The following is a 13,596-nucleotide window of genomic DNA, read 5'->3' on the forward strand; positions in this document are numbered from 1 at the left end:
AAATACAATAACTGGAGAAATTTAATAAAACGAGGGCCAAAAGCAAACTTCTCCAGTACCCCCCATAAATATGTCCACTCCACTGAGTCGAATGCTTTGGCTGCATCTAGAGACACCACCACCGCATCCAACTCCCCCAGATCACGCCTCTGCAGATGACAAAACAGTCTACGTAAATTTTGGGCAGTTGATTTACCTGGCATAAATCCCGTCTGGTCCGGGTGAATGATTGTTGTAATAACTAAGTTCAATCTAGATGCCAAGATCTTTGCTAGTATCTTGACATCCGTATTGAGGAGGGAAATAGGTCTGTAAGATTCGGGGCGTAGGGGGTCTTTCCCCGGTTTCAGCAAGACAATTATATTTGCCTCGGCCATAGAGCGAGGGAGAGTCCCGCCCTCCAGCAATAGGTCGAACAATTGTAAAAGATAAGGGGCAAAAAAGCTGCTAAATTTCTTATAGACTTCACCCGGAAGTCCATCACAACCCGGTGCCTTAGACGCTGGGAGGGACAGGATCGCAGCGTTCACCTCCTCCAGAGTAATTGGTGCATCTAGAGCCCCAGAGTCTTCCCGGGACAGACAGGGCAAATCCAACCGAGCCAAATAGTCCCTCAATTGATCATTGGAGTAAGTGGCTCGGGATGTATATAGCGAGGAATAGTAACTACGAAATGTCTCAGACACCGCCGAGCCAGAGTAACACATTTGGCTGTCAGAGTTCCTCACACATTGAATCATTGTTCTAGTAGATTCTGACCGAGCCAGAAAAGCTAAATAACTGCCATTCATCTCCGCCTGAAAATAGTGTGCATGTCCCGCAAAAAGGAGTCTACGCCTGGACTTCTCAAATAAGCAATCGGACCACTCTCCTTGTGCGTCTCGCCACAACAGTTCATCAGAACGTAAATGGGTAGCTATATATTGGGATTCCAATTGCTGGCATAGGGCCTCCAGTCTTATTTCCTCCTTTTTACTAGATAATTTAACCTCAGATATTCGTTTTATAAAGGAGCCCCGCTGGAACGCTTTGAAAGCGTCATGTTTGACCGCCAGTTCGGTGCAAGACAGATTACAAACCTGGAACCCCTCCCAGGCATCCACCAAATCCGCACCCTCCCCTATTAAGGTTAACCAGAAGGGATTAAGTTTCCACATTTTTGCACCGCGCTCCCAACCAACACTAACTGTAAGTGATACAGGAGAGTGATCCGATATACCCCTAGGAAGATAGTCCACCGCCAACACATCAGGGGACAAGTCAGGAGAGATCAAGATCAAATCAATGCGAGAGAAGGCATGGTAGGTAGCGGAGTGGCAGGAGAACTGAGTAGCCGTGGGATTGCGACTCCTCCATACATCCACCAACCCCAGTTCCCCCACCAGTCGTGCAAATGGAGTAGGGGATACAGAAGGGGAGGGAGAAGCAACCGACTCTCTCCATCTGTCCAGGGCATGATCCATCACATTGTTAAAATCCCCCAAGCATATCACTGGGGTAGCAGGGGATTGGGCTAGAAATCGGGCAGCATGACGCAGAACCTCATTGTTATATGGCGGGGGAACATAGACAGCCAAAATGTGGAATAGTCTACGATTAATATGTGCGCGCAAGAAGACGTATCTGCCATATTGATCTGTTTCACAGACGTCTAGGTGAAATTGTATAGATTTTCTAATTAGTACAGAGACACCCCTAGCGCTACCTGAAAAAGTGGAGTGGTAGACATGACTAATCCAGGGTTTCTTAAGTGCCAACACCCTACTTCCAAACAAATGGGTTTCAGAAAGACAAATTATGTCTGCCTGGTATTTTTTAACCTGAGTCAAGATCAACGCTCTCTTAATCTTTTCGTTCAAACCCCTGACGTTCCAGCTGAGCAGACGAAGCCCCTTAGAATCAGCAGACATAGAAAGTAGGTGAGAAAAGGGTGGCAGGATATAAAAGAGAGACAAATATCAGAGCCCGGGTCGCAGAGCAGTGCAGGTTGTGAATAGGGACACCCAGTCCCCCCATGTCCCTGGAAACAGAGGAAATCAAAGCAATATCGTTCGCAAACATCGCAGCATAACAGAGCGCACACATAAGCAAAAATTGATGGCATGAAAAAAAACAAACTAACCCCCCCCACACCCACCCTGTATCACCTTGGAAACTTAAGGTATACCTGGATCCCATAACTCCCACCAAATTAACTAAACTAAGGGATAGGGGCCTAACCAAGAACCCAAAGAAAAGCCCCTACACTATCTTCGGCATAGGCTCTCCACAGAATACCGATAGAAGTAGTGCCCTAACCCTGAAAAAACATATCTAGCAGCGTACCCCAACATAAAATAGGGGGAAAACACGAGAACCAACATCAATATTAGGCTGCCCTACATTGCCCCATCAAAACATTGCATATGAACCACAGTGTGACTATCATAATAAGAAAAATGAGACAATTAGGCTTAGTATTAAGAGAGCAATAAATCAACAATTGTGCAGTAACACGTCATCAAGGAGGGTGAGGCTGTCGTTCCAGCCATGCAGCAGCATCTTGAGGAGTTGAGAAAAAGTGAGTGGTGTTAGCGGACACCACTCGCAGCCTGGCCGGAAACAGCATAGAGTACTGTATATTACGATCACGGAGCTGACGTTTGATATGCAGAAACTGTGATCTACTCTTTTGCACCTCCAGAGCAAAATCAGGGAAAACGGATATATTATGTCCATCCAGTTGGAGAGGGCCCTGCGTCCGGGCCAGACGGAGTATAGCGTCACGGTCCTTAAAATGTAGGAAACGGGCAATAAATGTTCTAGACGGAGCCCCGGGTGGCGGCATCCTAGGCGGGAGTCTGTGTGCTCTTTCCACTGCAAATTGAGAGGTAAATGCTTCCCTGCCCAATACACCAATAAGCCAAGTTTCCAGAAATAATTCCGGGGAGGTGCCTTCCGCTCTTTCAGGGAGCCCAACAAAACGAATGTTGTTGCGCCGCAGTCTCCCCTCTATATCGGAAATTTTAGCCTGCATAGATACCATCTGGGTAGACAGGTCGGCCACTTTCGTCTGTAGGGGTGACGTATTATCTTCCAGAGTCGATATCCGATGTTCAGTTTCACCCACTCTTTCCCGGATTTTCTGTAGATCTTGTCTAAGCAGAGAGACGTCCGCCTGCACCTGCCCAATTCTGTCTGTGACCCTCTGTTCAGACGCAGAGATGGCCTGTAGTATTTGCTGGGTAGAGTGTACTTGCTCAGCGGGATCAGAGGCAGCAACCTCTGTCGCAGGCGAGGATGGGTCAGTGTCACCCTGCTTTGTCGAATGAGAGGGCTGCGACCTAGCATATTTCTCTAGTTTCGCAGCGGCGTTAGCCGCGTTATGACCTCCTTTCACCATTGCAGCACTGGGCGCGGAGTCAGGATATTACAGCAAAAAAGTCTCCAATCAGTATGGGGTCAGCACCGGGGGCCGCCTGGGTCAGGCAGATATGATAAACAATGATATAGCAGGGCAGAGTATGCTTATGGGCACACTGCAGAGTATTCTGTGTACAAGGAGTATTCCTGCATGGAAGCTGATTTATGGGCACAAGTGTGGCTATTGCAGAGATGCAGGAAGCGTTCACAGAGAGTATTCTCCCTTTCTCCTTTTTTCACCTCTCCCCTCTCTGCAGCTATATGTATTTCTTAGTATATGTGGGGAGGAACCATACACAGGGAATCTCTCTGTATATAACTATTAAGCCCAGGAGGGAGAGAGAGGGGCAGCCCCAGCCGCAGCTCACTCCGCCGTACGGCACCTCAGGACGGAGAGGATATCAGGTGCAGGGAGAAGAATGTGAGCCTGCAAGATGGCGGTTTTCGCGGGCTTTCCTGCCCGCACTCACCCGTCCGCAGCACCTCCGCGGGATTCCAGGCAAGTGCTGCCGCGATATGCCCGCCAGTCAGAGCCTCTCCTGTCTCGGTCCCCCGGCCGGAGGATCAGGGCAAGTCCGCCGCTACAAGCGCCGTCACGCGCCGTCTCACAGAGAAGCAGGGAGCCGGGGCGGCCCGCCGGAGGTGTTAGATGCAGGGAGCCGCGCTGCACACCGGACCAGTGCGGGTATGTAGAGGGGCAGTATAACTTCTTGTGCCAGCTGGCAAGTCACAGGAGCCACGGGTTAGGGGATAAACGGATTATTAGACAGGATTTTTATGGAGAGCTAAATCTTCCCGCTGCTACTCCATGCCTGTCCAAGCCACGCCCCCTCTCCTGAAACTAATTTTACCAGACTACAGTGTTCTATACAGAACTTCCCGACATGCAAATGAGTTAAGCATTATAGGAAACCAATCAGGAGAAATCCCCTCCTTGTTGTCATTTTTTTTTGTTTTCTCTGTAATCTAATGTACCATCTTTGATCAAGAAAAGAAGTACAATAAAGTATTAGTGACTACACAATGAGAAATAGGAGTGAACATTAACTATTAATAATATATCAGCACACTCATTTTTATTTAGGAAGAGGTCGTTTTTACTTTTAATTGTAAATAAAAATGCAAATAAATAAGGGAGTACATATTAATGAAAGTGAATAAGGGGCACAGAAATTAATGGGAATTAATAAGAGGGCACAGACATTAATGGAAATGAGTAAGGGCACAGACATTAATGGAAATTAATAAGGCAGCATAGACATTAATGGAAAAGAATAAGGGAGAACATATATTAAAGTAAGTGAATAAGGGGGTACATATTTTCATTTCATAATGGGGGGCACAGCTGAAGAAAAAGAAAAAAAGCCACATTTCATTTATTTTAACCATTAGTCACAAAAATCAGGAGTTCCGGGAAATGGAAAAATGCTGGCTACCATTGGGCGTTCCTAGCTCTGGGGGATCCTTAATATACTGTATGTTACCCCCCACCTAGAATGGGGGAATTTTCTCATAAACTGTATGGGTTTTAGAGCTTTTAAATAATTGAACACTGCCGACAAGATGCTGAATAATAAACCTGGCAATTTGAAAGGCAAAATAGGCCGTGATTTTCGGTGTATTTGTAACTCACATTGAGAGGATTTGCAGCTAAACATGGTTCAGAATACACTCTGCTAAAAGCCAGCCCGACTGAAATTGGCAACTGCACTATTGTTATGACATAATATTAGCATAATAAAATCAGTTGTAAAATGTATTGCTATTAATATCTGAAGGTTACAAAATGATGAGCGGATTCGGTTTTACTCGGTTCTCAAAACCGAATCTTATTGGCTATCCAAAACACGTGACATCAGTGAGCCAATAAGATTCGGTTTTGAGAACCGAGTAAAACCGAGTAAAACCGAATCCGCTCATCAAGGTGTTAAAAAAAACTAATTTTTATTCGGTACTTTAAAATGTGTACTCACCAATTTTATTAATATCTTTTATACACACATTTCCCAAATAATTACGTATTACGACACAAATGTCAGTTAGAGAATAATTGACAATGTATAGCAAGTCAGTGCACTGAATGCGCCTAAGAAAAAGAAATAAAAGAGAATAGTATTAGAAAAATAAACATTTACTAGAATATATTATGTGTAAAAATGAAAATATATGTATAAAATAATTATTTTATTTCCTTTTCTCTGCAGTTCATTTCACGCACAGTATACGTCACATCACCATTATGACTGTGACTGTGCAATCCATTGTTTAATCCACCAAACTCCAAGAGAGTCCATATATCTTAATGTATTTACCCTCTGACTGAACACAACTGTGTATTTTTGATTATTATTGGGAGCTTTTTATATTGAAATTGTAAAGAAAGCAGATCATTGATAAATTAATCCTACTAAAAAGATACCACATCTGTACTGTATATGTACATGGTATGCACTAGTAAGAATAATGTAAATGTGTATATGTTTTTTTTGTATACTGGATGAATGTTTACTGTAGGGTATATGGTGCTTTAAAGCATATTGGGAAGTCAGAATACATGCACATGATGATGATGATAATAATAATAATTTAAAAATATACCTACTTGTGGCTAATATTAGTGACACGGCCAATCATAGTGCTAAAATAAAAAGACAAATTAATTACTGATACTGTATAAAAAAAAAATATATAGATATTTTTACAGTTTCAAAAAGTGCAGTAGGAACAACAACAAAAAAAGAAAACAAACAGTACATAGTAAGGGAGCAAAGCTCCGCAGTGATAAAACAGTATATACAACATATCGCTAGATGTAAATTGAAGCAGGAATTGCAGAATAGATTTTACCTATGTAATACAGCAAGGTACAATAAAGCGGTGGGGTTCATCAAATCGACAGTATCTAGGTCGACAATGTTTAGGTCGACCACTATAGGTCGACAGTCACTAGGTCGACATGGATGGAAGGTCGACAGGGTTTCTAGGTCGACATGTGCTAGGTCGACAGGTCTAAAGGTCGACATGAGGATTATTATTTTTTGTGTCGTTTTCTTCGTAGAGTGACCGGGATCCCAAATTAGTGCACCGCTTCGCTCGCCATGCTTCGGGCATGGTGCCTTCGCTCCGCTACCGCTTCGCTCGGCACACTTTACCGTTCCAATCGTAGTCCACGTGGATCGTTAAGTATGAAAAAATTCAAAAAAAGAAAAAAAAATGTGAAAAAATCATGTCGACTTTTAGACCCGTCGACCTAGCACATGTCGACATAGAAACCCTGTCGACCTTCCATCCATGTCGACCTAGTGACTGTCGACCTATAGTGGTCGACCTAAACATTGTCGACCTAGATACTGTCGATCTTCAGACCGGATCCCACAATAAAGTAGGCGAGGGGCTGATACTGTATTTTAGTAAATTGTAATCAAACACAGGATATTAACATATCTTAAAGATGTGTCTAAATCAAAATGAACAACGTTAATGCCATGACACGCTCTCCAACTGCATAGAGCCACAAGCAGAGCCGTAACTAGATGTCCTGTGCAGCGAAATTAATTGGTGCCCCCCCCCCTTCTTTCCAATAGGGACATAAGGCACCAGGGAAGGGACAAGACAACATTGATCCCAGAGAAAGCCCATGCTATGATGCCTCTTCCCCTTCCCACATTTTATCTATCTATAATACAGACACATTTATAGAACAATGCAAGAAAATGGATGTGGACACATCCACATTATACCACATTTATGCACTCAACCCAAGAGCTCACCGCCATTCAGTCACAATACCCCATTTCAATATACTGCCACACCCAGGACTCAAGCCCACAACCTGCTGCATCCTAGCCAAACACCCCACCCACTGAGTCACTTGACCCGCATAAAAGCTATTGAGATTTCTAACTATATGAAGCCAACTGTTCCCTCTATAAAAATAACCAGCACCATAATCGAGCAGATCCAAGCCACACTTCCAATCCCTTGCAGCCACACACTACATAGATCTGCACAGCAGCAAACGCTGATCACTGCTTCACAAAGTACAAGGTAAGCTTCAAATAGTTAGAATTCTCCAGCTTGGAATTCTTTAGCTTTCTATGGAAGGGCAGATAACTCAATGAATAGAGTGTCAGACTACAATGCCATAGTCAACGGGTTTGAATACCGGGCACAACAGCATCCCGAAATGTGAAAAAGGACAGTTCTACTGAACAACAAACAGCTATCAAGTCAAGTCCATGAATGCTAGGTATTAGCGACAAAAAGGGTGGGGGAAGGAGACAGGGGCGGTCAGGAGATGCTGAGCTTCAAAAAGGGGGGAAGCTGTAAGTGAAAGTAATTAAAACAGATAATTGACAAGTGCTGCCAACAGCACCCCCTAACCTGCAGTGCTATGTGCAGTGCACGCACCTATTTACGGCCCTGGCCACAAGCAGAGTGGATTAAGACTTCGGGGGGCACGGGACTGGCAGGCACTAAGGTCAACATTTGGGATACAGGGATCTGTTCCTTATGCGTAAGCCTTGGGTCATGCACCAATTTAATTTCACGCTGGGGGCGAGCATGTTGCTTACTCAGTGCTGGGCTACCCTTCTTATCTTTCCTCCAAACCATGTGTGGGACAGTACTCGAAAAACAGGACTGCCCCACCAAAATTGGGATGATTGGAAATGATATACCCCCCTCCTGGATTCCACCTTCCCTGTCCTTTTCAATTGTTACAACCCGTAAGTCCGGGTAGACTAAACGGTCTTTGTTGAAGAAGATCGCTTCTCAGTGGTAGAGGCCAAGGGTCTGCGACTGACATGTCCAGAAGATCCGCATACCACACCCTTCGAGGCCAATCCTGGCCAATCAGAATTGCCTGGACTCCTTGATTTCTAATTCGCTTGAGCACCCTTGGGAGCAACGGAATTGGAGGAAACAGGTAAGCCAGCCGGTAAGGCAAAGGCAATGTCAGTGCATCCACAGCCCTGTCCCTGGTTCGTAAGCAATACTGGTGAAGCTTCTTGTTGAGTTGAGAAGCTATCATGTCTATCTGTGGGCAGCCCCACCGGTCGATGATCTGCTGGAACACCTGATGGTGGAATCCCCACTCTCCCAGGTGGAGATCGTGATGACTCAGGAAGTCCCACCCGGAATGAAGATTGCTGACATTGCTCTTGCATTTCTTTCCGCCCAGAGGAGTATCTTTGACACCTCTCACATGTAGGCTCTGCTTTTTGACCCTCCTTGCCGACTGATGTACGCCACTGCTCTGGTATTGTCCGACTGAACTTGGATCGCATGATCCGTGAGCAGAGGAGAGGCCTGAAGCAGAGCATTGTAGATCACCTGAAGTTCCAGAATGTTGAACGGAAGGAGGGCTTCGGGGGCTGACCACCTTCCCTGGAACTGTGCCCCTTGGGTGACAGCACCCCATTCTCGCAGAATCGCATCCGTCATGAGGAGGGTCCCATCCTGAATCCCGAAACTTCGGCCTTCCAGTAGGTTGGAGGACTGCAGCCACCATAGGAGGGAAATCCTGGCCTGAGGTGACAGCCGAATCATCCGGTGCATCTGTAGATGTGAACCGGACCACTTGCTCAGGTGATCCAACTGAAACGTGCTGGCATGGAACCTCCCATATTGGATCGCCTTGTATGAGGCGATCATCTTCCTCAACAATCTGATGCAAAGATGGATAAATACTCGAGCCGGTTGGAGCACTATGCGGACCAGTGTTCTTGCTTTGTCCTCCGGGAGGAACACCTTCTGAGCAACCGTCCCCAGTAACATCCCCAGGAACTGGCTCCAGGTGGGACTTCTGTAGATTGAGAATCCACCCATGGCGTGACAGTAGTTGGATAGTGTGGTCGATATGGAGCAATAAAAGCTCCCTGGATCTTGCCTTTATCAGAAGATCGTCCAGGTAAGGGACAACATTGACGCCCTGGACCCAGAGTTGTAACATCATCTTCGCCATCACCTTTGTGAACACCCTTGGAGCCATGGATAGTCCACAGGGTAGTGCCTGGAACTGATAGTGATCGCCCAGTTGAGCAAACCTCAGATAAGCCTGATGAGGTGACCAAATTGGAATATGAAGGTAGGCGTCCTTGATATCAAGGAAACCAGGAATTCCTGTTCTTCCAGGCCCACAATCACTGCCCTCAGGGATTCCATTTTGAACTTGAAAACCTTTAGGTAAGGGTTCAAGAACTTCAGATTGAAAATGGGCCGTACCAAGCCGTCCGGCCTCGGTACCACAAAAAGGTTGGAGTAATAACCCCTGCTCTGCTGTGGTATCGGTACTGGAACAATGACATGGGACTGGACCAACTTTTGGATGGTGTGTTGCAACGTTACTTGCGTATCCTCCAAAGCTGGCAAGCTTGATTTGAAAAATCGTTGGGGAGGAGCACCGTCGAACTCCAACTTGTAGCCCTGAGAAATGAGGTGCCTTACCTAGGTATCCTGGCAGGAGCTTTCCCAGATGTGGCTGAAGTGACGCAGTCGAGCTCCCACTTCGAGATCCCCTCAGGGTGGGTGGGCAGAGTCATGCTGAGGACTTAGTGGAAGCAGGAACTGGTGCTCTGTTCCTGAGAACCGGTGGTTGCAGGTCTTTTTGACTTACCTCTGGTGCCTCTATTCGCATTGGAGGCACCTCTGGCTCTAGATTGAAATCTGTTAGACCGAAAGTACTGAACAGATGGCCCCAGGTAGGAACGCCTAGCCGGCAGGGCCCCAGAGGGAAGAAACGTGGACTTCCCAGCAGTGACTTTGGAAGTCCACGTATACAACTCAACCCCAAAGAGCCATTCCCCAGAAAAGGGGAGGGATTCCACACTGCACTTTGATTCTGCATCTGCTATCCACTGACACAACCACAAAGCCCTGCATGCCAACACTGCCATGGCAGAAGTCCTAGCATTAATATTCCCCATCTCCTTGAGCGAGTCACACAGGACGCGTGTAGTGTCCTGAATGTGCTTGAGGAGAGTCACCATAGTCACCAGAGGCATAGCCCCGGAAAGGCCCTCCTGAATCTTAGTAACCCACGTATGAATAACATGGGTCATCCAGCAACCAGCTATTACCAGCCTTTGTGATACACCTGCTGCCATGTAAATAGATTTGAGTGTAGTCTCTATTTTTCTGTCCCCAGGATCCTTCATGGTAAAGGAGCCGAGTCAGGCAGCACCGCCATTTTGGACAGTCGAGAGACTGATACGTCAACCCCCGGGGGTTCTTCCCAGAATTTCCTACCTTTAGGAGCAAAAGCGAAAATGCGCAAAAACTTTTGACACTTGGAATTTTTTGTCTGGATTTTTTCAGGCCAACTTGAATAGGTCATCTAACTCTGCAGAATCAGTGAAAGTGTCATTAGGCTTGCTTTGTGTAAAGAAAAATGACTGCTGTTACACAGCGTCCTCCAGAGGGAGCTTTAACACGTCCCGTATAGCCAAAATGATGGGTTCAATACCCTGAGCAGAATCGGAATCTCCACTAATGGGATCCAAGTCCTCCCCATCCTCCCGTATATCCTCATCTGAATCAGAGAGTAGAGCAGGTAAACCACATTTCTGTGGACCTGCATGAGAGATAGAGGGCTGTGTAACATCTGCCCTAGCAGCTAAGTCTGCAACAGCCTGTTGTAGTAGCTGAGTTTAGCAGTGAGTTGTGATGACATACTGTATCAGACATCATAGTTTTAAGAGCCCCTAGCCAGGAGGGCTCTGGACCCTATCCCCCAGCACATTCACTGATCTGTGAAGATTGGCTGCATTGTTCACATGAAACAGAATCAGAGAGGAGGGAGAGAATCTGGTGTCGCATACACTACAGATTTTATGTTTACCTATGTTTACAGTATTCACAATGACATACACTGACAGTAATACTGATCAAGCCTGCCCTTACTCTATGTGAGAGGAGACACACAGAGAAAGACACCAGCACACCCCTAGCTGCACAGCCCCAGTGAGGCTGTCAGATAACTAATCACAGTAACACACTAGTAATTTCTGTCCTGCAAAGGACACTGATTGTGTACAATAGCGGCTCTCCCCCTTTGCTACATCCTGTACCAGTTTTCCATCGTGTCTTGTGAGTCAGGAAGAGCTGTGTGTGCTGTTTGCTGCTGCCGTAAGCAGAGGAAGGCGCCAAAATGCCTCTGGTCCCGCTCTGAGATAGCTCCGCCTCACCCAATGGCGCCGTAGCTACAGTACATTTTTATACTGGCAATGTCTTCTAACATGCTTAAAACATCACACAAGTGCTAGTTTAAGCAATCTTAAGCCAGTTTTCATGGGGGGCTCTAGCGGGCTCCCCCCAGGAGGGTCCCGTATGCCACGCCCATGATCATCTGCGATTGTGACAGCCAAGGTGCAGTGCCCCGCTGAACAAACAACCTCTCAGGACAGTGGTCCTGCAGCGGGGAAGCGGCTCTGCACCACGGAAGGCCGGTGACCGTCTCCCCCTAACTCCCACGGTGCAGGTGTGCTGTTGCCCAAACAGCATACCGAAAATAATAATAGTTTAAAAGAAATTGAAGAAAACTCTCTGGAGCTGCAGAGGTGTGCATCCTCTCCTGAGGGCACTTTTTCTAAACTGCCTGTGGGAGGGGGCATAGAGGGGAGGAGCCAGCACACCCAGTGAAGAAATTTAAAGTGCACCGGCTCCTTTGGACCCCGTCTATACCCCATTGTACCGATTCTCCACAATCTCCCTTATGGATGCTAGAGAAATATTACATTAAAAACATCACTTTATATATTTAAAACTATTTACAAATGTTTAGCATTCATATCTTTCTAGGGATTAGGAAAGAAGCAAAAAACATACCTGGAAAACATATGGTACTAAGAATTTGTTCTTTAATTTTTAATGACCACCAGTTTTTATGGGCACAATTTTGTAACATGAATAATGAAGAGAATGGTGGAATGCAGGCAGAAACTGACCGAGTGGAAAATGTAATAGCCTGTGCGATGCAGGCATCAGCGTGATTCAAGTAAGGCAGCACATTTTTCTATAAACTGAAATAATTTATTGGGCAAAAATAACCTGGCTTTGCCTTTTTATATGAGCAGAGTTACAGGAATCACTGTGTGCATCTGCAAAGCTGCGGAGAGGGGGGCTACACGTACTAAATACCCAGGCTTGTTGGAGGGTCCCAGCAGGAGTCCGGGCCAGCCGACACCTCCCTTGTCATCTGTATTCTGAGCAGTGTCAGGATTCTGGTGTCGGCATTCTGACTGCCGGGATCCTGACTGGATCCACTTTAATAAGGTATCATATACGTAAAACAGACAGTATGGGATATATTTACCAGCAGTTGATTTTTGCCATTGTTTAATTAAAAAATGTCAAAAATCATCTGTTAGTACACATGTGAAATTTAGACCCTGAAATATAAAATCGATTAAACATCGACCCAGATCGATTTTTTATAAATAAACCCCTAAATTCCACATTTAGTAACAGATGATTTTTGAATTTTTTTTTTTAAATGTCAAAAATCATCTGTTCATAAATGTGGGATTTAGATCCTGAAACACAAAATCGATCAAGAATCAACCCAACATTGACCAAAGATCAAAGATCAATCAACATCGACCAAAATAGACTTTTAATAAATATACCCCTTTGTGTTTGGGTGATGTTATTAAGTAATAAAGTCACATTTATTATGTAAAATGCAATTATCCATTCTGCCTATTTAAACAAAAGGAGACGCAAATTCAAGATGTGTCCGAATGTACATAGGTATAAATGCAGAAGTATTTATTGTGCGCTAGTGCAATAAAAAAAAAGGCACAATTGCTTGAAAAATAAGAAAATATAGACGTGTCAAACTGTACATCAGGCCCACACTAAATAACAGGGTGTCTATTTTTACATATAACACACAAATACTGAGCAACTTTATTTTTACACTGGTATTTACAACACAATGAATTACACTCTGTAGCTGACATTGGTCCTAACTAAAAAGAGGCCCACAGCATTTAATTTGCTTGGCATGTTTGGTTTGTTTATTAGAAAATGAGAATAATATATTGGAGGCAGTCAATTGTCCGCCGAATGGGATCCCGGTAGACAATATACCGATGCCGGAATCCCGACACCAACTGCAATACCGGCGGTCAGAGTTAACCAACGGCTGGTTTCCCCACTTGGGTGGTGGTCCACGCCACCACCCGAGGGGGG

The 13,596-nt window shown here is 45.4% G+C and overlaps 1 protein-coding gene across 3 annotated transcripts in view; it reads right to left on the reverse strand.

Moving 5' to 3' along the window:
* Positions 1-13,596, reverse strand: part of ADGRG2 (adhesion G protein-coupled receptor G2) — a 267,587-nt gene that overhangs the window by 36,745 nt on the left and 217,246 nt on the right. For all 3 annotated transcript variants that reach the window (XM_063955727.1, XM_063955726.1, XM_063955728.1), the window contains 2 exons: positions 6,005-6,040; positions 5,376-5,488 (listed from right to left, as the gene is read on the reverse strand). In XM_063955727.1, the coding sequence (XP_063811797.1) occupies positions 5,376-5,488; positions 6,005-6,040 (149 nt within the window). The remainder of the gene's footprint in view (positions 1-5,375; positions 5,489-6,004; positions 6,041-13,596) is intronic.

This window comes from Pseudophryne corroboree, chromosome 2 (genome assembly GCF_028390025.1).
Source record: "Pseudophryne corroboree isolate aPseCor3 chromosome 2, aPseCor3.hap2, whole genome shotgun sequence".
Classification (NCBI taxonomy): domain Eukaryota; kingdom Metazoa; phylum Chordata; class Amphibia; order Anura; family Myobatrachidae; genus Pseudophryne; species Pseudophryne corroboree.